This window comes from Bos mutus, chromosome 12 (genome assembly GCF_027580195.1).
Source record: "Bos mutus isolate GX-2022 chromosome 12, NWIPB_WYAK_1.1, whole genome shotgun sequence".
In the NCBI taxonomy this organism is placed as follows: domain Eukaryota; kingdom Metazoa; phylum Chordata; class Mammalia; order Artiodactyla; family Bovidae; genus Bos; species Bos mutus.
The window spans coordinates 79253120-79280497 of NC_091628.1; the positions used below are offsets into that span (position 1 = coordinate 79253120).

Consider the following 27378-nt stretch of genomic DNA (forward strand, 5'->3'; position numbering starts at 1 on the left):
CTCAAAGAAGGGCAACACCAAGGAACGTTCAAACTACCATACAATTGCACTCATTTCACATGCTAGCAAGGTTATGCTCAAAATCCTTCAAGCTAAGCTTCAGTAGTACTGTGAACCAAGAACTTCCAGATGTACAAGCTGGCTTTTAAAAAGGCAGCGGAATCAGAGATCAAATTGCCAGCACTGCTTGGAACATGGAGAAAGCTAGAAAATTCTACAAAAACATCTACTTCTTCTTCATTGACTATGCTAAAGCCTTTGACTGTGTTGATCACAACAAACTGTGGAAAATTCTTAAAGATATGGGAATACCTGACCACCTTACCTGTCTCCTGAGAAACCTGTATATGTGGATCAAAGAAGCAACAGGTAGAACCAGACACGGAACAATGGACTGGTTCCAAATCAGGAAAGGAGTAAGACAAGACTGTAAATTGTCACCCTGCTTATTTAACTTATATACAAAGAACATTATGAGAAATGCTGGGCTAGATGAATCACAAGCTGGAATCAAGACTGCTGAGAGAAATATCAACAACCTCAGACATGAAGATGATACCATTGTAATGGCAGAAAGTGAAGAGGAACTAAAGAGTCCATTGAAGAAGGTGAAAGAGGAGAGTGAAAAGCTGGCTTGAAACTCAACATTTGAAAAACAAAGATCACGGTATCTAGTCCCATCACTTCATGGCAAATAGAAAGGGAAAAAGCGGAATCAGTGACCTATTTTATTTTCTTGGGCTCCAAAACCACTGCGGACAGTGACCACAGCTATGAAGTTAAAAGATCCTTGCTCCTTGGAAGGAAAGCTGTGACAAACCTAGACGGCATATTAAAAAGCAGAAAAATCACTTTGCTGAATAGGTCCACAGAGTCAAAGCTATGGCTTTTCCAGTAGTTGTGTATGGATGGGTGTGAGAGTTGGACCATAAAGAAGGCTGAGAGCCAAAGAACTGATGCTTTTCAACTGTGATGCTGGAGAAGACTCTCAAGAGTCCCCTGGACAGCAAGATCTAACCAGTCAATCCTAAAGGAAATCAACTCTGAATATACATTGAAAGGAATGATGCTGAAGCTGAAACTCCAATATTTTGGCCACCTGATGCAGAGAGCCAAATTACTGGAAAAGACCCTGGATCTGGGAAAGATTGAAGGCAAAAGGAGAAGGGGGCAGCAGAGGATGAGATGGTTAGATAGCATCATGGACTCAAAGGATATGAGTTTGAGAAAGCTCCGGGAGATAGTGGAGGACAGGAATCTGGCCTGCTGCTGTCCATAGGATTGCAAAGAGTCAGATATGACTGAGCCACTGAACAACAACAAATCCACAGCTAAGAATAATACTTAGGGTTTATGCAAATGTTCTTCTATAAGAGTATAAAGTATGACATTTGCACTTGAATAAAATAAGAGACAATTTAGATTTCTAATAAAAGAGGGTTGATTAAATTATTTTGCTATGGATACAACCATATTATGGAATGCTATGTAGCCATATCAATAATTTTGCAGAAGAATACTTATAATACAAAAATTTATTCACTGCAAGTTGTTCAGAAAATTGTTATAAGAACACATTAACAAATTAGAATGTTAGTAAATTATCTTAAATGACAGCTCTTGCATTGAAGGGCCTGGATTAAAATTTCTATGAAAACTTGTACCTCCTGCACCTACCAGGTAAGATGACAGATTGTTCCAGTTTCTTCTTTTGTGAAAAGTAGAAGAATTATATTTCTTCCTACCTCATTGTGTTTTGGGAATATTAAAAAAGGTAATGCATTTAATGCTCTTAGCATTTTATTGTGCCCATAAATGCTACTGATATTAACAGAATAATATAAATATATCACTTATAAAATATACATATATTTAGTTTGATTTTGCCATATCATGGAGCATATGGCGTCTTAGTTCCCCAACCAGAGATTGAACCCATGTCTCTTGCAGCAGAAGCATGGATTTCTAACCACTGGACTGCCATTGAAGTCCCTATTTATGCTGATTTAGATACCCATGCTGATATGATACATTCAATATATATACAATAATAAACCTCAACTTTTTTATACCTACCTCTTTGGATTTAAGCATGATTTTTGCTGCATTTGCTAGCTTGGTTGTGTTGCTTTGGCTGTGTTCCCTAATTCTGCATGCAGAAGAGAGTATGATCAGGAGTTCTGTGGCCATAACAAACAACCCCAACGTCTCAGCCACTTGAAACAACAAAGGTTTATTTCTCACTTGTGTTATAGACCTTTGGTGGGTCAGCAGACATCCCCTTATTTAGATCAGCTACCATCTTAAACACTGCAAATCCCCATGCCAGGGAACACGACAGCACAACAATCTCTCACTGCCTCCGCATCCTCCACTTGGAAGTGATAACATCCCTTTTGCTCATATTTTCTGGCCAAAGCCAGACCACGTACCCAGGAGAACCTCAATAACAATAAAAGTGTATTTTTAACCAAGAAGAGTTGAAAACCAATGTGTAGACATTGCCCGTGTCTGTGTGCTCAGTCGTGTCCGACTCTTTTGCCCTTGGAGCGAAACACTGATAGGAGAATTGAGAAAGTTGCACCCCACCCCCCAACCCCAGGAGCAGAAATTAGGATGAATCACTGGATATCCACACTGGCTCCAGGAGAATCATCTAACTAAATGAAGGAATAGAAATCAAGGAATTACAGGATTAACCAAGAATTTAAGACATCCTCTAAATTATTCCCCTGCCTTTAAGACATAATGATCACACATAGTCATCAATGGCACAAGCAAGTAATCTAATTTAATTCTACCAGGAGAATTGCTTTTTTTTTTTCCCCTTGGCTCCAGCTGGTGAGCTGCTGAGGCTCTCCGGCTGGAGAACCGATGGGCCTTGTAATTGCTTTCTTCACTCATGTAACCACAGCTGCAGTTGTCATTCATAAACCGCAAAACTAATCCTTTGGAAGTTTCCATCTTGGCCATTTGCTTTAAAACCTCCAGTGCTCATGAGTTTGCAGATGTAGCCCTATGAAAAATGAAGTCTCTGACCATTGGTCCGAGCACTGGCCTGCCTGTCATAAATCCTTGGTCTTCATTCTCAAAATTCTTACATTTTGTTACAGTTCCCTGGAAAACCTCTTCACTCATCAATATCTCTGTTTCCTTGTGAGGAAACTAGAGAAGCTTACAATTGGTAAAGAGCATCAAAAGGCTTGAATGAATTTCAAAAAAAATAAAAAGTATAATTCTCTACATATTAACACCTTTTTGGTACAATAAACTTTAAATATACTCTAGTCCTGAAAAATAGGAACTAAATAAAGATTATTCATAAAGGTAGGAGACAAATATGTTTGTCAGAGTTTATTAAACATTGATATATGAAGTCCATAAATAATTCTCTTGCACTAACATCATATAAAAATTCAAGACAAATGGAAAACTTTGGCAGATATATATATATATACACACATACTTAAAGTCATTTTCTATGTTTAAGATATTTTATATGCTTTTCTTATTTTTCTATTATATAGCTTGCTATTCTTAGCAATAAATAACAATAGTCCAAGAAAAACTGATTTTTTAGTCTTTGTTATTTTAAGAGCTTAATAGGCTTGCTGAAGCAATAGAATCACAATATTTTACTAATGCTGATATAACAGTGGTTCCTGTCTGGGGTTATTAGTGAAGGATGGGGCAAATCCGAAATGCTTCTGAAATTAAAAATTCCTTCTATCCATATTTTATCCTCTTTCTTATAATCATTAGGGATAAATACCAGAGTACAGGAAAACAGTATGTTACAAATAATCTTGGAGACTTGGGAGGGTTTTCTACCCACCCCTCAAAAAAATAATAATAGAGAAAAGATGACATATGATAATAAATAACAGTGGGGATGTGGAGAAATTGGAAGCTTCATACACTTCTGAAGGAAAACTAAAATAGTACAGTCACTTTAAAGCCAGTGTTACGGTACGTCAAGAACCTAACCATAGAACTCCATATGACACAGCGATTCCAACTCATGGGCAGATATCCAAGAGAAAAAAAAAAAAAATTCTTTGCACAAAACTTGTAAATAAATATTCATAGAACGGTATTCATAATGGCCAAAAAGAATAAACAACTCAAATGTTGATTGACAGATGGGTGGATGAACAAACATGGTATATCCATACAGATGAATATTATGCAGCCATAAAACGAGGTACTGACACATTACAATGTTGAAAACATTAAGCTAAGTGAGAAAAGCCAGACGCAAAAGAACACAGTTCCTATTTAGATGCAATATCCAGATCAGGCAAAAGTACAGAGACAGGAAGAAGATTAATGGTTTCCAGGGGCTGAGTGGGGAGAATATGGAGAGTGACCAGGAAGGGGTACCAAGTTTCTTTTTGTGGTGATGAAAATGTTCTGGAACAAGTCAGTGGTGAAGGTCAGATAATTCTATGAATACAGTAAAAAGTAAAACAAAAACCCCTCTAAGTTGTATACTTTATAAGCACAAATTTTATGACACTTGAATTCAATCTCAAAAATTCATTTTTCAAAAAGAAAAAAAAAGCCCTGCAACATAAAATTAATTTTTTAAATTTATTTAATTGAAGGCTAATTACTTTACAATATTGTGGTGGTTCTGATCTAACATTCACATAAGGGAAATCTTTCTCATTTTCCTTTTTCATGAATAAAATTTGTAATAACTTCAATTACCAGTTCCTCCAAAAGCATATTTCACCTTAATTTTGCCATTTTTCGCATGAAAGCTGAAATTGTATTTCTTATTTTGATAAATCAAAAACAGTGAAACCAGCTTTCCCCTAGATGAATCCTTCCTTCTCCTCCAGTGTGTACTGATCTGGTACCAAGAACACACCTGAGGCTACATGCCATCCAAGACCAGGAAAGCTTATTCCAAGCTGTTTATATGATGCTTTCTCAAAAGCCAACACTACAATTCCGTAGGATGTTATTAAGTTTCAGAAATGTCAGTGGACAATTAGATGGTTTTATTGACAAAGCTCTGAGCAAATATTCAAACTTTTTTTTTCTTCTTTTAATGCAGCATTGAACTAGATGGAAATTGAACAAATCTCAGAGCTAAAGTAGACTGAGTGAGTGAGTGAGTGTGTGTGGGGGCGGTTGTGACAGAGAGGAAGAAAGAGAGAGATTATAGTTCTCCGTATTTTCACTCGTGGATACTGGAGTCATTATTCTGAAAAGGCAAATTGTTCCTCATTCAGGAATCTCAGCTACCTTTTAAATAAGATACGTGTGAAGTGAATTCACTAGACTCACAGGGTTAGAAGTGGTGGGTGGCAAGGCCTGAGACCCTCACTTACCCCTTCCTGAGCATGGCAGAGTGGCACTTCCCTGGCACTTTCTGATGCTCTCCTCCGTTGACAGCGGGCAGGAACGTGGGTGTTCACACTTCTTCCCATACCAGCCTACTTTGCAGTCACATCTGCCACAGTTACACTGCCCGTGACCTTCACAATGAGAGTAAGAGTATACATGTATATTAGTGTATGTAAAAATGTATTATATATATATATACACATACACATGTATATGAGAAAAACATACTGAAGTCAGAATTAGTTTCCAAACAGTGAGTGTGACAAAGAACTCAGGATCTCATAGAAAACATTAAGGCAAAAGTCCATTTTTCAACAACGTTCTTAAATACCCGAGCTGTATTGACTGATCGTGAAGAGTAAAGAAAAGCAACAACTCCAGATCAGATAAACAGGTTTGGAGGGCTATCAACTTGAATCTTTCAAAATCCAAGTGCATGAGATTGAATTAGCCTGCTGGGGCCCAAATGGAGGGTTTAATGGGTCTGGAGATTAATTCATATGGAGGAGAGCCATAGGAAATGGAAAGCAATTTGTTTTTGAAACAGGGTCTCAGCTCCTGGAGTCTCCCAGACTTTATTTTCATGACCTTTTTACTACCCACAACCCTTGAAGACTAATTTCATACACACAAAAGAGGTCAGGAAAGAAATTAATTTATTTACACATGGACACAGAGCCTTCAAAAAACTGTGATAAGTGGTGATATGGTATAGCAGAAAATAGACCAGGTTATCAATCATATAAGTAGGTTCAAATCCTGACCCTGCTCCCTACAGAATACAGCTGGTCAAATGACACCCTCTTTGACATTTAGGTTCTTCATTCTAAACCGCATTATCTATCCACATTTATCAAGAAGTATATAATGTATCTTAAAATGCTACATAAAAATGAGCTATTGTTATTTTTATTCATTTGAGCCCACACATCTAACCAAGTAGGAACAGAAAGGAATGAATAACTTAGCTGAGTTTTTCTAACTCTTCATAACCGTTCTGAAACTCATTATTACAAATGCAAAGTAAAGTAGATTTCAATAATTCCTCCAAAAATGCATGAAGGATTTTAAAGGAAGTGGAATCATACTTTCCTTAAGTAAATCAAGTATGTTGCTAATGTATTAAAAATCCATGCTATTTTGTATTCAGTTCAGTTCAGTTGCTTAGTCGTATCCGACTCTTTGTGACCCCATGGACTGCAGCAGGCCAGGCTTCCCTGTCCATCATCAACTCCCAGAGCTTACTCAAACTCATGTCCATTGATATTAATATATATCACAGAGTATGAAAACTGGCCTTCAGTGAAGACTGGCCTGTTTTATCAGTATCTCATGAGGTCTGTGGGCAGATGTCCATCTGTCAAGTTTGAAGCATCCGTCTATCAGGAAGCTTTTCATTATAAACAGGCTTCTTCATGGAATAAGTCACAAAATCACAGTCAAAATAGGATGAGCTATTAGGGACTACGGAACCCAAATCTCTCATTTACACTAAATTCCATTCAACAAGTTTATTGAGCACCTGCTATGTAACAGAATCTATGGAACAAATTGCTATTGATACTAACACTTTGTCTTAGAGCTCATAATTTTAAAGGAAAAATTTTTGATTACTAATAGATACATACGACATGTGACTATGATCATTTAGACCTTCAAACACAGGAATTTTTATTATAAAAATTTAACTTACTAACACTTATAGCTCTGAGGTTATTGGGTTCCCTAGATTCTAGCCATTTATCCTAGCTTACAAAGTTCCTCCCCATCTTCCCTGTCCTCATATAATTTTTAGAGCAAAATTTGCAAACAGAGCTGTATTGCAAATGCATAGATAAAAAACAGATTTTAAAACAAAATCTTTAACATTTAAAGTACAATCAATTCTGCTGTTCTATGAGAGCCAGTGACTTTGAAATTCTGGGAGACAAGCAGCATCATTTGTAGGGCACTTGAATGTGCCAGGAGGATGCTGGACAAAGTACAGAACATGCTGCCATTTGCGGAAGACGAGCTGACACTTCAACAATAAAACTGAAAAACACAGTTAGATTGAAAGGGGGAAAAAAGCTTTCCTCTTGAAAGTTTAAAATAGCTGTGGAAGTTAGAACAAAGCATCCAGTAGGTGAGGAGGCCAGGGAATTCCTAAGTACTCAGGAGAGGGCCACCTACTACTGCAGGTGCTTGGAATTCACGGGCAGTGAGCATCCTGATCCCTTGACACGTGGAATAAAGTCAGAGTCTGTGTGGAAGAAGATGGGGACTGATGGGAGGATACTCTGAAGTTCCATAGTTGGCTTAAGAGCAGCCATTACAGGGACTTCCCTGGTGGTCAGTGGCTAAGACTCCAGGCTCCCAATGCAATGGCCCAGGTTGGATTCCTCGTCAGGGAACTAGATCCCACATGTTGCAACTAAGGATCCTACAGCACGCCACCACGAAGATCCTAGGCATCGCAAATAAGAGCCAGTGAATGCAAATAAATGATAAATTAATAAATCAATAAATCAATAATAAGTAATTTTAAAATAAGTAACCATTTTTTTAAAAAAGAATAGCCATTACTTTCTGTCTTAGGTTCATTCACATGTCAACATTAAAAAAAAAAAATTTCAGTAGCATAAAACAAATTCATGAAGATGGACAGACACTATTAATAGAGATTCTTGAAATTAAAATCTGGTCTAGTTAGTATCTTAAGAAGTCAGATTAATTGTGGGTGCTTTAACAAATGTTAAAAAAATGTACAGATGCACTAGACCTAGAAGAAATCTCTGCAAGTCTTCCCCTTGTTGCCCTCATATCCACTCCCTTCTGTTTTTGTTCTATTTGCCTCGCTGAGTCCTTACTCTCTGTGCTTCTCCCCCTAACGTTATGTGGCTTCACTTTTCTGTCCCTCTGCTATTTGTGAGCATTTCTACAAGTTCTAGAGGAAACGTGGTCCATAAGGTCTTCACCTCTATTTCCTGTGCATTTAATGCAGCATCACGGACCTTCTCAAGGATTACTACTCTGAGTTTATGCGTCACCTCTAGGCATCGCCAACTCCAAACAAAAACGGTATGTGTGATGATCCTTAAGCTTCTGTGTGTGGCCTCAGGCTTGGACCCAGCCCCTGCCTCAGCTGAGCAAAAGGCACTCTCAGAAACAGCTGTGGTCGATTGTGTACACACTGGAAAGAACTGATGGGATGCTGTCATTGCTGCGACTGGCCGGGCTGAAAGGTCTGGCCTCTAACTAGGAAAGGATCAAAGTGGGAGAACACTGCCTAGTTCAGGATGGGCCCTGGCCTCCTCAAATCATCCATGGCTGTGCCCTCTACACTTTGCCACCAGAAGCCAACATCCAGTGAACAAGTTCACGCTGGGGGAAGAAGGGTTATGAAAAAAATGAATGACTTGAGTAAAACGTTCACAGTGAAAGTAATTCCTGAGAGTCAGTGAGTATATGGCAACCAGTTTAAATGAGGAAATAGTGGCATACAGAATGTTTCTGAAGGTTTCATTGTCTGGGGAAAAGTAGGTATACCTAAATCCAATACCCCGATGAATATCACAGAAGAAGCAAATGTAAAAGTAATAGAGAAAAGGCTTGAATGTAACTCTAGTCTAGCAGCGTGAAGAATAGTATTGACAGTGGTAATGCTAACCTAAATGTTGACCAGAGATGAACTTGACGAGTGAAAACATAAACAAAACTATGCTTTCACAGTTGTAAAAGTTATATTATATATTCTTCAATAACTTAAAGTCACATGCAGCCAAAAATAAGTTATGGATTCCATTCTAAAGGAAACTGTACCTTTTTCTACTAAAATTCTTTATGGTATTTCATCAGTGGGTTTAGGAAACCAGTTAGAAATGCAAGGTATCAATACCAGATTCTGAAGCAGGTATTTAGCTTTTCAGAAAAGACAGGAAATCAAAACTTGAAATTGCAATTTCTCTTCTGAGGTTACTAGTTTCTCAATTTTATAGCAATAAAATGAAGATGATGAAAATGCTTGCTTTTGATTTATAAGCTTAGAAATGATAAGATCTATTTATCATGAAAATCCTTTAGACTGTCATAACATACTATATCAGAGTCTTTCAAAAACAAATAGAGAAAAAAGCAAAAGTGAAGAAGTTAGGAGATCCGTGTCCTCCATCTAAATGAGTCACTGGTTCACCTTTCTGGGCTCCATCTCACTTTATCTTTAAAATGAGAGAACTAGAAGAAGTGAATTCTACCACCCTGATCTGAAACATCATGTTTCAATGCTAGTGTGTCAAATCTAGGTGTGTATGTATCCACATATATTTGGCCTTCAGAAGTTCATTTCATTGATTCTAACAAAGATTCTTTTAAACTCTGTAGACAAGGGAATCAACAAAATAGAGATGAAAGATATAGAATGTATTGTTTTATCGCAGATATTAAATACATGGAATGTACATTAGAGAACTGCTTTCAAAGACCTATGAACACTCCTTAGACACACACACACACACACATTCATGACAAGGGGAAAACAACAGTGTCTAATGTTGGCCTGTAAAGAGGATCACAGCCAGAACTGCATCACAGGGTGGGGAGCTGGCAGCAAGAGACATCATCAAAGAGCATCATGGCAACGCTGAGCGTTAGGGGCTTCCCTAATGGCTCGGTGGTGAAGAATCCACCTGCCAGGGCAAGAGACGCGTGTTCGATCCCTGGTCCAGGAAGACCCATAAGCTCTGGAGCAACTAAGCCCGTGCACTGCAACTGCTGAACCTGTGCTCCAGAGCCTGGGAACCACAACTGCTGAAGCCCATGCATCCTAGAGTCCAGAAGCTGCAATTACTGGGGCCGTGCGCCACATCTACTGAAGTCTGAGCGCCCTAGAGCCCGTGCTCCGAAATAAGGGAAGACCTCGCGGTGACAAGCCCACGCACTCAAAGGGAGAGTAGTCCCCGCCCAGCCCGCTCAGCGACAAAGACCCAGCACAGCCAAAAACATTATTTAAAAAAAAAAACTTACTTAAAAAATCAAAACACTGAGCTTTAAAGGCTCTCAAGAAATTATAGAAGAGGTTGCTGACACCAAAGCTTTTTTGTGTGTGTGATCATTGCACTCTTTTGTGTTAAGCTATCTAACCTCAGAAACATCAATCCAGGACATATGTAATTCCATCCATTCCAGAATGCTCTTCTTCCACAGAGGCTATTTCTTTCCTTGAAAATGAACAAAAAATGCTCATGAACTGGAATCTGATATTTACAAGTTGCTTCTCACAAGGAAATATGAAGACCATGGAGAGAAAACATTGGGGGAAATGAATTCAATCTAACTAGCAGTTGTCATTTAATATATTATTTTTCCCTTTCAAGACAATGTAAACTGAATGTATGTAACCATTTCCTTCCATTTCTTCCCTTAACTCTTTGTTAATCCACAAAGACAAGTTTCCTCCCATAATACGGTTCTACCAAATGAGTCTACTTTCCAAACTAAGGGAACTCCAGGCCAAAACTAACCTTATATTTTCATCATTTTGCTAGGCAGGAGCAAGCTGAAAAAGTGGAAAGTCACACTGCAGCATATTTTTTCCTATTTGGGAATTTGGCAAAATGGATCAGATTGGTAAGCAGTCATCAGGAAGAAAGGAGTTATTTCAGAATCAGAAAGTCAGTTCAGGGGAGCAGTTCATAGAACTGGAATAACAGAGCAGCTGATATACTTCAGGATGGCTGGTCATGCCCTTGTCATTTCAGTCACACTCAAAATTTGTCTAGAGTATCCTCTTTGAGGCATGAACATGCGTGTGTATCTTTGTGGGTACATGAGTCATATTTGTATATGGATGAATTCATGTATCAGTGAACAGGAGTGAAAGAAGTGTGAAAGAAGTGATAAATACACTTTAGGAGTGAAAGAACAAATAAATACAACTGATTTATTTGGGAGCAGGGATCATATTTTAAAATTTGTATCATGTCTCCTGTACCCATGATGCATCAGGCACAAAATATTTACATTTAAGTGCATTATTGAATACATGAATGGAAAGAGTGGGAATAAATAAATAAAATTAGAAGGTCAATTAAATGAGCCAACTATAATCCAATGAGAGATTTCTCTTGGACTTAAATAAGCTCAAAACTCTCAGGGTGGCTGGAATGGGAGCTAAAAATAAAGCTTCATTTTATCTGAGTCTTATTCCACTCCAGCCTGGCATAAATCACTAGAGAATATCCACATCCTTGGGGTGGATGTGGATATTCTATCTCCTAACACTAAGGTACTTCCACACTCAATAGTCAATTGCATGGCTCCCTTCTCATGGTGCAACTCTGGGCAATTGGGAAAATTGTGAAGACTAGTAATTTGCTAAGCATTGTATATAGAATTCTAAAGATTTAATAAGCATGAAGAAATACTCCAGACATTGATGCCCACCCCAGATCAAAACAATGTTCAGAGAAGCTTAGTTTTATAAGAATTTTAAGCATTCAAAGGACATCTCTTCCTTACCAAAACAAAGTAAAATTGAAGCATCTTCTGTGCATCATTTGGAGATTAAATGACATGAGCACTTCAGCTAAAGTTGTTTTCAGGTGACATTTAAGGGCGGTGTGAACTTGTCAAGTCGCTAATTTCTTTGAACATTCCCTCTTACACGTAGATGATAATGTATCCCTGTCTGAGTCAGTGCGAACATAAAATGGAATGAGGTGTGTGAACGAACTTGACAGGTATCTCTCAGCGTAGGATCTCTGATAATGAGATTCCTCTTGCTTATATTTCTCATGTTAGGTGTCGGAGGCAGACTGTGGAGAACTGGCCACGTTCAGCTCACTTCAACAAAGGAATAATAAAATCACAATCACAGCCTGATGTCTTATTGTTCAAATCTCAGCCTACGACCCCATCACCTCTGTGAGCCCATTCAGGAAATTCTCCCAAGCCCGAGGGATCATCAGAACAGGGCAATTCTTCTGCAGGGGGAAGCTACAGGAGCCAGCTCCCCTGGGCCAGGCCAGAGAAGTCTTTGCAGTTGCATCATCGTAATTAAAAAGGGTAGCTCTTTTATCTGCCTTTGCTGGCAAACTTTTTCTGGAGACAGAGTTCCCCATCTATTTCCTTACACAAACCAAGCAATCAAGCATGAAGATGTGTCTACGCCTCCTGGATTGTCCCATGTAATAAAATCTATTACTTCATTTTTGTTGAGTGACATTTTTAAAGATAAATCTGACTGCTTATTGTTTTCCTTTGCACTATTAGAAATTCTGGCAGTGTTTTTTTTTTTTTTTTCCCTTTCATTTAGATTGCTTGTGCTTAGTCGCTCAGTCGTGTCCGACTCTTTGCGACCCCATGGACTGAAGCCCGCCAGGCTCCTCTGTCCATGGGATTCTCCAGGCAAGAATACTGGAGTGGGTTGTCATGCCCTCCTCCAGGGGATCTTCCCAACCCAGGGATCAAACTCAGGTCTCCCATGTTGCAGGCAGATTCTTTACAGACTGAGCCACCAGGGAAGCCCAAGAATACTGGTCTGGGTAGCCTATCCCTTCTCCAGGGGATCTTCCCAATCCAGGAATGGAACCAGGGTCTCCTGCAATGCAGGCGGATTCTTTACCAGCTGAGCTACCAGGGAAGCCCCTTGCATTTAGACTACAGGCTCCTTGTCAAGGATTATCTTTGTCTCCTTCGTTGCTGGAACCAGTGGCCCGGATGCAGCACAGATGCTGGCAAAGAGTAGCTGGTCCACATAGAATTTTTGAATCTACTAATTGATATTCAATTGTAGACTTAATGCAGAACAACTTTTAGTATATAAATTATACCAAAGAAGCAATGCAATAAATTCCTACGAGAACCACATTGTCTTTCGTTTTGTGCTGTGTTAATAACAGTTGCCTTAACGGTACCTCTCCTGTTCATGGTCAGGTCTGCTAGCTTCGTGTTCTCACTGCTAAGTATTAGATACGTGGAGGTAATAGTTCTTTTTGGTGAAAGATTAGACTGCTTTTCAGAGAGTGGGTGTGTTTGCATCTCCAATCTTTGCCCATTGTGGCAAATTCTCTAAAGGGTTTTCGGGTTGATATTAGGAGTCCTATGGGTCTCAAATTCTTCAGAAGGCACATTCAGTTCTTTCACAGTTTCTTGGAGAAGCAGAATAAATCTTGAAAAGAGGGAAATGAACACTTTCTTATTTAAAAACAGGAATTAGGGACCTCCCTGCTGGTCCAATGGTAAAGACTGAGTTCCCAGTGCAGGGGGCTCAGGTTCGATCCCTGATCAGGGAAGTAGATCCTATAGGCCACAGCTAAGACCCAACACCATCAAATAAAAGAAATAAATAAATATTTTTTTAAAAGAATAATAATAATAATAAAAAAATAAAAACAGGAGTTAGAAAAGCACTTACCAGAACAGAAGTCATCAGAATATCTGTCATAGACAGCCCGGCAGTCCCTCTCGTCACACTCACAGGTGTCCCCATGAATATCCCCCCAGTCTCCAGTGGGGTCCACATCGTGGCAAGAACATTCACCACACACACAAATCCCTAGAGGGGAAAAATAATTTTGTATGGGTCGAATGAAGAAAAATCATGAAAGAAAGCATCTTACACATTGCTCTTTCTTCTGTTGTTCACTTTATATTTGGAAAATATACGTGTTTGGGAATTATGAAACACCATCTAGAGTGGACAGTAGAGATCCTTCATAAACAAAAGTTATTATCCATGCCGATACTTCTGTGGGATTCCAGGATGTGTCAGGAACACCGTGCTGGTAGGACTCAGAGATAATACCAACACAATTAACAAAAAATGTCACCCTTGCTCTCAAGAGGTTTACAATTTATTTGACCAAAAAAAAAGGCTAATAAAAAAACTAGCACGTGAAGCACTAACATTTTGTAAACAAGGACATAAATACTCTAAAAGTTGGGCAAGTGGAAGTCAATGTGAGCAGAAGTAATTAAGGTAGATGGTCTGGATAAGAAGAGAGAAGGGGAAATGTTTTAGGAGGTCTGGAGGTAGAACAATTCAAGGGAGGTCAAGAAAGCAAGAGTGAGCCAAGGAAGGTGGGGATGGACATGGGATCCTCAGCAGGCCTGACCTACTGGAGCAGAAGGAGCATATCCAGAAAGACTGAAAAGCAGGCATGGCTGGGTCAGACGAGCCCAGGCTATAGACGACACTGGCACAGGCGGAGAGCGAGGACTCTGGCTTTTTGGAGATTCATATAGAGAAGTGTTAAGTTGTAAATCATATAATTTTGTGTGAACTATTAATAACCATCTTTAGGGCAATGATCTTTAGATCATTTGTGAAAGGAACAAAGTTAAATCCCTTTCTTACCTCTTACATCAAAGTCAATTCCAGCTAAAGATTTAAGGATATAAAACCATAAAATGTAAAATAAAATTCATTTTTATTCAAAAACGTCAAAGCAAATTATTTAAAGAAAAAAAATAAAAGAATTAACGACATAAAAATCTAAAATTCTGGCTGAGGGCAAGATACCAAAAACGAACTAAAAGATAAAAACAGCTGAAACACGTAGTCATATGTATTTAAAAGACAAAGCTACTTTCACAAACATAAGCAATTCTTATGAATGAATTATCCAAGGACAAATATGCCTACAGAAAAATAGACAAAGGACACTAATTGGAAGTTTTGTCGAGAGAAATAATGACGATAGATAAATGTAAAAAATGCTTACCACTCAACCTGTAACGATTAAGGGTTAAGAGAACTTTAAACAACAGCGAGTTAGAATTATTTCAGACATCAGACAGACAGAAATGAAAAAGAAGATTGTTTTAGGATCAAGAGTTTGTGCAGGTGCAGAGTATAAAATGCACAACTTTCCAGATGGCAGTTTCCCAACATAGACTCTTTAGATGTATGTTACGTATAACAGCTCACTTCAATTCACGTATGTAGAGGCAAGGAAAAGAACTGAAAAGCACATGTATAGGAACATTAAATATGGTGGTATCATGTCATTGAAAAACCACTGGTGATTTAAATGTCCATCAATAGGGCATTCGTGAAGCAATGGTTCCTACATAGCTTATATAATAAATGAAAATATAAGTGAGTGAGTATGATAAATAATCAGACCTGCTCTGCATAAATTAAAGAGAGGACTTTTCCTTATAATTTTTGTCCCAAGTTCAGGCCTTTTGCTTCCCTTTCTCTATGTACAGAAATTGGGCATATTTTACTTTTCTGTGTCAACCTTTAAAAAGATAAAACTGGTAGTGTGTTTAGGCTTTCCATGTAAGCATTACCTATTAAAATGTGTCATTCATTTATAGAAATGCAAAAAAATAATTTTCCAGCTTTCTAGATTTTAACTTTTTTATAGAAGGAAACTGACTACTTACTGATAACTTCAAGTAGTCAGAAAAGCCCAACATGGCTATTTATCTACCAGGACAGCTGACAAAGGGAAAAAGAACACGTATTTTCAAGAATTTTCTTCCAAGTGTTTAATACTAGTTGATTTGATATCAACACTTAGTTAACTCACTTTAAATTACACAATAGCAATACTAATATATTTTTTAAATTCCTGCCTAAGGTCAATCTCAATTTCACATGGCTATATTTTATTCACTATCATATTTTTATTATTGTGTATCAAAGTTAAATGACTCCATATCAATTCAGTATTGTAACCAAGCCTTTGACTGACTTAATTAAGACAAGTTTTTTCTGGAATACCCTCTGAATAATGAGATGGTCACGCTGTAGCTGGTTCTGTTAGTCAAGAGACATTTAACAGAAGTATCTACCAGAATCGCCTTTTCGCTCTACCATGTCATTTCTGGAGGGCTGCCAAAGAAATTACAGGCCCTGAGTTAACTATTTGTTCAGTGAAGCTGCAAGTATGACAGCAACTTTCTTATCTTTCTGCCTTCTGCCCAGTAAAAAAAAAATAAGAAAGGGACGCTTGTTGGTATGGGAAATGTTGATTTACATCAAAGTCAAACCCTATAAAAGATGACTTCCACATGGAAGGAAATACACAGGAAAGGTGAAGTAATAATTAAAGAGCTTTGTTTTTTCCCCAATTACGTGGTAATGAATATGAAAGACACACCTCTGTTGCTGCAGACTTTGCCATCTGGAGATGTACATCTTCGCTTGCTCTCCCAGGGGGTGATGTCACACTGGAATTCGCATTTATCTCCATGCCAACCAGCCTGGCAGTAACAGTTTCCACAGTAACACTTTCCGTGGCCTTTACCCAAAATGAATTTTACACAGTGAGGAAAAAAAGCAGCTTTCAAAAGCAGAATTAACTTTCTACCTCTTGGTGATCACTTCTGCCTTTGGAAATAATCAACCTGCTCCATGGTTCTTGCTTAAAATAATCAAATTATATAGCGTGCCACCGAAACATCATAGGTGTGCCCACATCTACATCATCACACACATAAAGCAAGTCAAGGTGTCCTCTGATTTGTCCTAGCCAGATGGCTGAGGAAAATGACAGAGTGTTCAAGAAACTGCATGAAAGACAGAGAAAGTCTACCAGGCCTCCAGTCACAAATATGTACATCAAACTCAAATGTATATAAGCATTCACTCTGAGAGCATTTCTTGAGTCATTTGAAATTAACCATGAGAAACCAATGGTGCATACTTCCTTGGATGCACAGTATTAATGACTGAGCCATTTCTTTAGCCAGAGGAAACATTTCATCTTTTCATTCAACAGTATCCAACAAGCTATTGTGTTTTACCATGTGGCAGAGGGTTTCAGCTAAATCAACTTTTAGTAGTACTTAAACTACTAACTACAAATAAAACAGCATGGACCCTTGGTATTAAAGTCAAATCCCCTTCCTATCTGTCAAGAGAATACAAGTGCTGGGTAAGGGCAGCCCATCGTTTTGTCTCCAACTGCCCCCACACCACTGCAGCTCCCATTGCTCCATAAACTATTACTCTGCTTGTTTGTACTTATGTCCATGCAATCTGTAATGATGTCACCTCATCACTTTCTGTGCCCATGTCCAGCAACCCTACAAATTCCCAAAAGATGACAAGTCTTTTTTGCCCCAAATCTCCTTGTATATCCTCTTTTTTTCTGTAGTTATGTCAACAACCATGAACGTGTGTTCTTGCACCTATGATGAAAAACAGCACCATTTTCGTTTTTAGTCTATTCTTTCTGCTGTACATGAATTTATGCTTTATCAGTCTATGGCTAAAGTCTTTGCTCTTGCCTCTCTCTTCTCCATCAGCCATCATCCCAGAGCCTCCATGGGAAACTAATAGCAAGGCTATTTTTCTTTCCAAACACATTCTGGCATTTCTGGCCAACAGCAGGAATGTCAGTAGGGCCGGGTACACACACATATGAAGGGGAAAATACGATAAAATATGCTGGTCTCATGCTATTTTTGCCTCTCAGATGAGACTTCCTTCATGTAGATATGTATCAGAGAGACAGAGAGAGCCAGAGATGAAGAGAAAGTGCTAGAGTGAAATATAGAGAAAAAGACAAGGACCCAGTGTATAATGTCATGTTTTCTGTCTAAATGAGCTGCAATTGGAGTATCTACAGAAAATCTCTTCTTAAGCTGGAGATGGGGCTTCCCTAGTGGCTCAGATGGTAAAGAAGCCAGCTGCAATGCAGGAGACCTGGGTTCGATCCCTGGGTTAGGAAGATCCCCTGGAAAAGGGAATGGCTACCCACTCCAGTATTCTTGCCTGGAGAATCCCATAGACAGAGGAGCCTGGCAGGCTACAGTCCATGAGGTCGCAAAGAGTAGGACACGATTGAGTGACTAAGCACATAAGCTAATAGACAAGGATCATTTCTACAGCAAATTTTAACTTTTTCACTTAAGCTGACATAAAGACCATCAAATGATTTCATCAGTAGTAAAATATAAAAGCTATACATTTTATTCATGGACTTAAAACTATCTCTATATGTATGCACACAAAAATATCATGAGCCAGTGTTATATCACAAGCCTCAGGAACCTGAGGGTTACACTGAAAGAAAACAAGACAATTGCTTACTAAAAGCTTTTCCTAGGAGTCAGTTTTTTTTTTTTTTTTTAAAGGCTTGATTAACTTCTTAAAGTAGAATTTCCTTTAAGTAGATTATACTTAAAGTAGTATAATCTCAGAAATCTTCAAAGTTTATTTCCTCTGTCATTATAAGAAATTTATGTAACATGCAGCAGTTCGTTAATCTCATGTAAGGCTTACCATGAGATTAATAAATGATCATAAATCTTCATTCCTCACACCCAAATTCTTTGTATGCTTATAAAATTCAGTACTGATAAGGTTATACTAAAAAATCATTGAGATAGAGGTGAACAGGATTATTAGAATAAATCATGTAAAGCTATACCATATGCAGATATGGAAAATTAAGCAGATATCTTCATAATTCAAGTGAAAGTACTGTAATAAGACATAGTTGGATAACCGAGATAAAATATAAGCCTTAGGACAATACACAGCCCAGGCAATGAACATCATTCTTGGCTTTGTGCAAACTGATGGAGTAAGAAAATCTCTTTTTGAATTGCTTCCCTATTGGGCTGTAGAATCACCTCTCAACAGACTGTTTTCATGTGAATGATACATGGAAAAATCTAGAATCCTACACAGTGCCATCGCCAGAGAATTTTACGGGAATGTTGGTTATCTGTGGTCAGAGAGTTTGCACCATGAAATTGCTTTAGCCTCAAACCAACAGCAATAATGAGTGGAAAGGTTGAGCATTAAACATTTCCTGTTCTTTCCAGGTCAATGTTTATATTTACACACGCAAATAGACTTTGCTTTGGCAGTGTGTATCAGAAAACACTGGCTCCACACATGTTCCCTTCCTGTTTTTTGATCTGTGATAACTGCAAATGAAATACCAGGAAGACAAACACATCACATGTGTGGGTAGCTTTATCTAATTTCTAATCATTTTGGAACAAGCCCTTTAGCAGAACTGTCTGAGCAGCATCGAGCTTCGGTCACTGGGAGGAAAAAATGAAGGTTCTTCTCTTTTTGTTTTATCTTGGTTGGTGGAGCAGCTAGGACACCAGAGAGAGAGCTCCGAGCTGACCTAAAACAAGAGCATCTGGATGACCGCAGGAATTGAAGCCTCAATTTGTTTTGTAAACAAAGCAGCAGCTTAGTGACACTTGATGGCCTTCCGGTTCCTCCCCACCCCGCTGGCTCCTGATCCTTTCAGGGCAAATACTCCTCTGAAATCACCCATTTGGTATGCAGGATAGGATTCTGTGGACAGAGTCTCTTCAGATTTCAATGAAAGAATTAATTACTTATGGATAGAGAGATTAGGCCAGAGGTAAGCAGGTTAAAATGTTTCATAACAGCAGAGAAGAGTGTTCCCAAACTGAAGTGATTCTCACTGCTGTTTACTTTCCTGCCCTGTGCCAGTCTTGGTTGAAACCCTGGGCACAGAGTTGCAGAGAGGGAAGCAGAAGAGAAGGGAACTATTAATACAGTACAAGTGGTAAGAAGGGCTTTCCTTGTGGAGCTCCAAACTCCAGGGCAGGTCTCTATGGGGAGCAATCAATAGCACAGTCTTTGGCATCAGACAATACGTGTGTATGGATAGTCACTCAGTCGTGTCCAACTCTTTGCAACCCTTTGGGCTGTAGCCTTCCAGGCTCCTCTGTCCATGGGATTTTTCAGGCAAGAATACTGGAGTGGGTTGCCATTTTCTGCTCTAGGGGATCTTCCTGACCCAGGGATCAAACCTGCATCTTCTGCATTGAGGCAGGTTCTTTACCCACTGAGCCATCAGGGAAGCCAGGCATGAGATAGACAGGAGTCTAAATTCCATTTAACCCTGGCAAGTCATTTCGGATCCTGGTAAGTTACCTATTGAATAAGAAGTACTCATTGCAGCTCTTGACATTAGCAAGCCTGCAATAATTGATACAACAGAAAAATGGATTGAGTAATGGTTGTCCATAGAAACAATCATGAAAAAAGTTATCTAAGTGTGTGGGGAGGGATAGATTCCAGGCTAATAATCCAATTGGTCTTCAATGTCCCCAATAGCACATGAGAGTATTTACAGGGTTATGGTTCAAAATGGGAAAGAAAATGAAATTAAAACATGCAATAGAGAGACTGGGAGAAAAGAGGCAAAATAAAAGCTGAGCAAAGAAGATAGAGTCCAACTAGGACTACTTCAGAACCAGGCAACTGGCCTGTTGCCATAATGATCGGGCTCTTCTCTGGGAACAATGTGATTCTGCATTTAAAAAGTACTAGAAAACAACAACAAAATTCTGTAAAGCAATTATCCTTCAATTAAAAAATAATAAAAAATTAAAGAGAAAAACTCAAAAAATACTAGTCTGCTCTAAGTATCATATGATATCACTTGTAAGTGGAATCTAAAAAAATGATACAAATGAATTTATTTACAAAACAGAAATAGATGCACAGACATAGAAAACACACACTGTTACCAAAGGGGATACCAGGGTTAGGGGTAAATTAGGATAAATTTGGAGTTTAGGATTAACAGATACACACTACTCTATATAAAATAAACAACAAGGACCTACTGCATAAGACAGGAAACTATATTCAATATCTTATAATAACCTATAATGGAAAAGAATCTGAAAAAGAATATATATATATGCACAAATATATCATCTGAATCACTATGCTGTACGCTTAAAACTAACACAACACTGTAAATAATACTTCAATAAAATGGTTACAAAATAAAAAGTATAAACAATTTTTCACTGGAAAAGACCCTGATGCCTGGAAAGATTCAAGGCAGGAGGAGAAGGGGATGACAGAGGATGAGATGGTTGGATGGCATCACCGACTCAATGGACATGAGTTTGAGCAAACTCCAGGAGATGGTGAAGGACAGGGAAGCCTGGCATGCTGCAGTCCATGGGGTTGCAAAGAGTCAGACACAACTGAGTGACTGAACGACAACAACAAAGGTTTATTAATCTGCTCTGAATGCCTTTAGTCTATATCTCCTTATATGAAGTATTTTCCAAATAAACATAGGTTCAGCTTAAATGAGTAAACCCAGTATATAAACTCATAGAGATAGAAGTTCAATGAAACAGGTGACAAAATCAAGTACTTATGTTGTTTTTTGCAAAGTTAATATACATACCTCCACATATTTCTTCTGTTTCATCATCTATGCATTCTCTGTCATCACACTCACAAAATTTACCATAGACAAGTCCATTTCCATCTGAATTATCACATTTACACCTGCCACAGTGACATGTACCTAAACCATTAAAACAAAGCAAAAATTATTTGTTAAATGCATATAAATTATAATTAATGAATTTTAACCTCTCTTTCATGGGTAAAGACAATTCCAATCAATTTTATGTTCCAATTAGGTTTTACTGGGTATGATGAGATGGATAATGACATTCTTTTTTTGAGATTATTGTAGCCCATTAGTTACATTTTATAGCACACAGCTATTATGATTGACCTCTAATAGTTTCATGAATGTAAATCTGAACTCCCCAAGAGCAGAGTTACATTATAAATGTCCATCCAATCAATGCATGAATGAATATCTTCTGATTACACCTGGGTCTGAGTGAACTAAAGCAGAAAATGCTAAGCTTTGTGAGAAAAGTAACCTTGCTTATCTTCCTCACCAGCTATTTATTCAATGCTTTGTGCAATATTTGAGCTTATTATTTATATAATAAATATTTGTGGCTTCATTATCAAATTTAAATAAATGAAAAACTCAAATGTTCCTAAAAACTTCATATCTGTAGTGTTAAAGTGATACCCATGTCCCTGTGACAAAGGGCCCAGAGTGGGTTTTTCTTATGCATGGAGTCCTAGAACCTCACCAGACTCTCAGGGCAGCTCAGAGTGAAACAGAGGCACCACAGCCATCTGGTCTACTGCTCTCCACATACCCTGTCAAGTGTAAAAGGATTTGACTACAACCCCTGAGAGTGAGTTCACTGACAATAAAACAGCATTCAAAAGATACTGAGAAGTAGATTGTCCATTTGAGTAGCTTCCTTTTTAATGCTTATTTTTTAATCTTTAATTGATCATCACATCCATCACCACAGAGTAACTGAGACTTTGGCATTCGCTAGATCTCATCCTAGACTCTGGAAATGCAACAGGTGATCAATTCAGCCATAACCTCCTCTTAAAGTTTTATATGAGTAAAAACCAAAGTGATAAAATAAATGGAGAAGTGCACAATGTTGCAGAAACACACAGTAAAGGGATTTATCTGAGACCTGGTGGTCAAAGAGGAATGGCTGGGGAATGGGGAATGGCTCTTAAACTGAGAACTGAAAGCCAAGAAAAAATAACAGCAAAGAGAAGTGAGATGGTGAAGAAGCCCACTTCCAGCAAGAGACAAAAGCAAAAGCTCTGCAGTAAAAGAGGAAATAAGAGGCGGAAAAATAGCTGGTGTATAGTGGAAAATAAAGCGGAGGGTGTCATGAAAGGAAAAAAAGGCAACTAATGGTGAAGTTTATGGAAATCTAAAAGGCTGAGCACTGAAGAATTGATGCTTTCAAACTGTGGTACTGGAGAAGACTCTTGAGAGTCCCCTGGACTGCAAGGAGATCAAATCAGTCAATCCTAAAGGAAATCAACTCTGAGTGTTCATTGGAAGGACTGATACTGAAGCTCCAATACTTTGGCCACCTGATGGGAAGAGCCGACTCATTGGAAAAGACCCTGATGCAGGAAAGACTGAAAGCAAAAGGAGAAGGGGGTGGCAGAGGATGAGATGGTTAGATACTATCACCAACTCAATGGACATGAATTTGAGCCAACTCCAGGAGATAGTGAAGGACAGGGGAGCCTAGTCTGCTGCAGTCCATGGGGTTGCAAGGAGTCAGACACGATTTAGCAACTGAACAACAACAAAGAGGTCACATTAAAGATTTCCAACTTTCATCCAAGAATAATGAGAAGCCACTGAAATATTTCAACAAGGGAGTCATGTGATCAGACATTTATTTCCACCAGGTTATTCTGGTTGTCACATGGTGAATGCATTGAAATGAGGCAAAGTGGATTTGAAGGAATGTTGGTTCATTAGTCTGCAGGAAAGAAGATAGAGGCTGACCCACGTTATGGTCATGAGTTTAGAAAAAAGGAAATACACATGGGGATATTTTCAGGAGAAAGAAAAGATGACTCAGTGACTGGTTTTGAGAGGTAAAGGATGGAAAAGAACTAAAGATATTGAAATTTGAATTGAGCTACTGAATATTGGAAATCCTCTATGTGTTGACCAGACAGAGTATGGATTTAGGACTAAGGAAGCTCTGAAGCTAAAGCCAGGTCTTAATCCCCTCTAGCTGTACACTTTTGAGGTCATTGTTTTTTATCTCTAACTCTCAAATTCCTTATCTGCAAATAATGTCTACTTCATAGAGCTACTCTGAAGAACAAGTGATAAATATATCACCCTGTCATCTTTCTAAAAACTCTATTGTATCTAGCACATTATAGACTTCCAGAAAATGCTGGGTTCTTTGTCTTCTCCCATTAAGACTTCAAGTACATTAGTCATATTCCCAAATATTTTCTCCAGACACATTTTATATTTATGGATCCCACTGTTTCCTGATTTCCAACCCTCTGTGTGATTCTGTTACACGGGTCACTTCTTTCTCTCACAGTCACAAATAAATGGTGATTTCACAGAACCTGAGCTTGTTATTTTTCTTCCTTGAGAATGCCTGTGTGAATTTTACTTTTATTACATTTCATTTTCTTGTTTTTTTTTTTTCCCCTGGAAACTATTTTGATTTATAAAAGTTCATTTTGAATCTATGCTACGATTCATGGGATTGCCTCATCTCTTTTTTTTCCCCTAATTATCACCCATCTTTTTCATTTTCACATTTATTCATGTTGTCTTTCAACCAGTCACATCTCTATTCATTACATTTTCTCGTTGCTTATTATATCACTGGTGAAGTTGTAGGTGCTATAGGAGATAATAAGAGGAATAAAATTAAAACCAAGTAAATTATAGATCAAGAAGAATGTGCTGGATGATTGATACTTAGTACACAATGGAGATATGAAACCAGATGCCACAAAGGCATTTGCAACACATTTGTGACAAAAGCTATAAAGATAGCATGAACCTCAGGCTGGCTCTGTGAAGGAGGAAAGGCACAGCAAAGAAGTAAGTTTTGAGTTGGCACTTGGTATACAGATAGAATTTCAAGAAAAGGAGATGGAGAAAAGCCTTGTGATGCTGAAGACAGAGTCTGAGCTAACGAATAAGGATGAAGAATTAAACAACAGTGAAGACTCTGACTTGAGTTTGGAGAAAAGTGTCTGCTGCAGGCAGAAAGTACGGGATCCAGAATATTGGTCAAGGATTTTAGAATGTATCTGTTGGAATACCAGGAGCACTTCCCGGTTAGGGAGAGAGGTGTACCATCATGAGGATTATGACGCCATCATTGTTTTCAGGGAAGATGAGAAGGCATAGTCTCTGCTCTGAATTCTACAACTCCTCCCTGACGTCCCCCACAGGCTGGCTCCCTGCAATCCACACATCTGAACCATCCCTGGGTGACGCGGGAAGTTTACAACAGTTCAGAGCCTTCCTGTCTTACTCATCAAGTGGAATTCACAACTGAGGCTCCAAGAAACAGCATATGGAAGCCCCGGCAGACGCGCCAGACTCGCGCGTTCATGCTGTGTCAAACCGTGGCTCTTTCTTGGTTGCCAATTAGCTCAGTCTCTAGAATTGGTCTTCTGTCTCCTGCTGGATTATTTTAGTTCTGACTTTTCGTTCTGCCTAATATAGCTGGCTCTTTCTAGGATGACTCCCTGTCTTGAACACCGGCCTATATCCTTGATGCGATGGTGCAGGAGACTCGCTTTGCTCTGACTCAGCTCTGCAGACTATGCCTGGCCATTCTGTGCCCCTCTGAAGCCACCTTCTGGGACTCCTTTGGTCCCCAGCTCCATCTCCCTCTCCCCCTGCCCTTCGGTCTTCTTCTCCACTCCATACAGCTCCTCTTCGCTTTCTGCTCCAAGCTGCTTCCTGAAAACCACACTGCTGTATGAAGGGGAAAGATCAGTAATAACAACTCAGTTGTTGCTGTTGTCTGTTGCTAAGTCGTATCCAACTCTTAGCAACATCTTCAGTTCAGTTCAGTCACTCAGTCGTGTCCAACTCTTTGCAACCCCAATGGACTGTAGCACACCATAGACTGCAGCACACCAGGCTCTTCTGTTCTTCACTATTTCCCAGCATTTACTCAAATTCAAGTCCATTGAGTCAGTGATGCCATCCAACCATCTCATCCTCTGCTGCTCCCTTTTCCTTTTGCCTTCAACCTTTCCCAGCATCGGGGTCTTTTCCAATGAGTTAGCTCTTCCCATCAGGTGGCCAAAGTATTAGAGCTTCAGCTTCAGCATCAGTCCTTCCAATGAATAGTCAGGGTTTATTTCCTCTACGATTGACTTGTGTGATCTCCTTGTTGTCCAAGGGACTCAGACTAACACAACTTGTGGGCAGTGGGCCTGAACTAGGCTGGGAGAAGTAGGCATTAAAGAAAGACATGTGAGGACAAGATCCCCAAAGTAAACTTGAAAGGCTAAGAAACTGAGAGGAGAGTAAAAAAGATTGTGTTGTCTGTGAAAATTGTCTAAAGACACATTAAAGGAGTCTGAAGATTTATGACAACCAGACGTAACACTGCCCCTAGACTGGAACAGAGGTGGGGGCGATGCTATAAAAGGCATTGTTGGCAAAGCTGGAATAGGCACAGTAGATTACATAAAAATACTACATCCATGTTAAAAAATAGAGGTAAAAATATCTTAGAAATGCATCTTATACCTTATCCTACGTGTTTCATCATCTACTAAAACAATTCTGTAAATTTCCTCCTTTTGGACGTGTTGAGATGATGATGTAGTGAATCACACGTTTAGATTCCATGATAGTTATACATTTTAAAGTATTAAATAGCTAAATAATTCTTAGTTAAAAGACACAGTTAAACTAATTCTTAGGTGGTTAAAACATATTATTAAATTTTTAATAATTATTAAATGTATTATTATTATTAAAAGAAAGAAAAACTGGATTTGAAAATCAATCAATCCAAAAATAGACTACAAAGAAACAGAACTGAAATCGATTTCAAAACTTATTACTGAAAGAAGTTTAGAAAGCATGAAGTTGAGAGAGAGGGAGAGTGTATGTGCGTGTGTGTGTGTGTGCACGTATGTGTTTGGAGGGTGGGTATTGTGAACCAGAAGTAAAAAGATTTTACTAAGAAGAAAGAAAAGAAGGAAGTGCTGGAGAGAAGCCAGGAGAGTGACAGTTAACATCTGACTGTCAGGACTTCCATCATGGTTCCAGGTTGCACCAGTCACAACTTGCCTTGGAAATAGCCCCGATTACTACTAACAAAATAGCCTACTGCTCTGAATCTTCACAGAGCAATTCCTCTCAAAGGCTGTGGAAAGGTCCCAGCTCTGATTGTAAAAGGAGTCCCCCAACCACAGGAACTTCAGGAGGGCAGGTATTCACGTGTCGTCAAACCCTGGCCTGGAGCACACAAAGCAAAAACTCATACCCCCAGATCTACTTAACAAGGGGTGCCCAACCTCCAGGATCTAATGTCTGATGATCTGAGATGGAGCTGATGTAATAATAATAGAAATAAAATGCACAATAAATGCAATGCCCTTGAATCATCCCTAAACCATCCATCCCACTCTCAGTCCTTGGAAAAATTTTTCCATAAAACTGGTACATGGTGACAAAAAGATTAGGGACCACTGTGCTGAAGAACTACCCAGAGAACTTTAAAAACCCACTACAGTTCATATCAGACACCAAAGCAATGAAATCAGAGCCTCCAGTGAGGACAGGAGCATTCCCAGTTTCAACCGGGGTTGAGAATATAAACTGACTTTGAGCTTCTGTGTGCTCAACTGTCAAAAGAATATTTAAGTATAGTAATATTGGCTAAACACCATTAAAACCCAAA

At 38.8% G+C, this 27378-nt stretch overlaps 1 protein-coding gene across 1 annotated transcript in view; it reads right to left on the reverse strand.

The window, feature by feature from the left end:
* Positions 1-27378, reverse strand: part of ITGBL1 (integrin subunit beta like 1) — a 236817-nt gene that overhangs the window by 103378 nt on the left and 106061 nt on the right. Inside the window, exons 4-7 of the mRNA XM_070380773.1 lie at positions 21504-21626; positions 16449-16589; positions 13751-13891; positions 5343-5489 (exon numbers count right to left, since the gene is read on the reverse strand). Coding sequence (XP_070236874.1) covers positions 5343-5489; positions 13751-13891; positions 16449-16589; positions 21504-21626 — 552 coding nt within the window. The remainder of the gene's footprint in view (positions 1-5342; positions 5490-13750; positions 13892-16448; positions 16590-21503; positions 21627-27378) is intronic.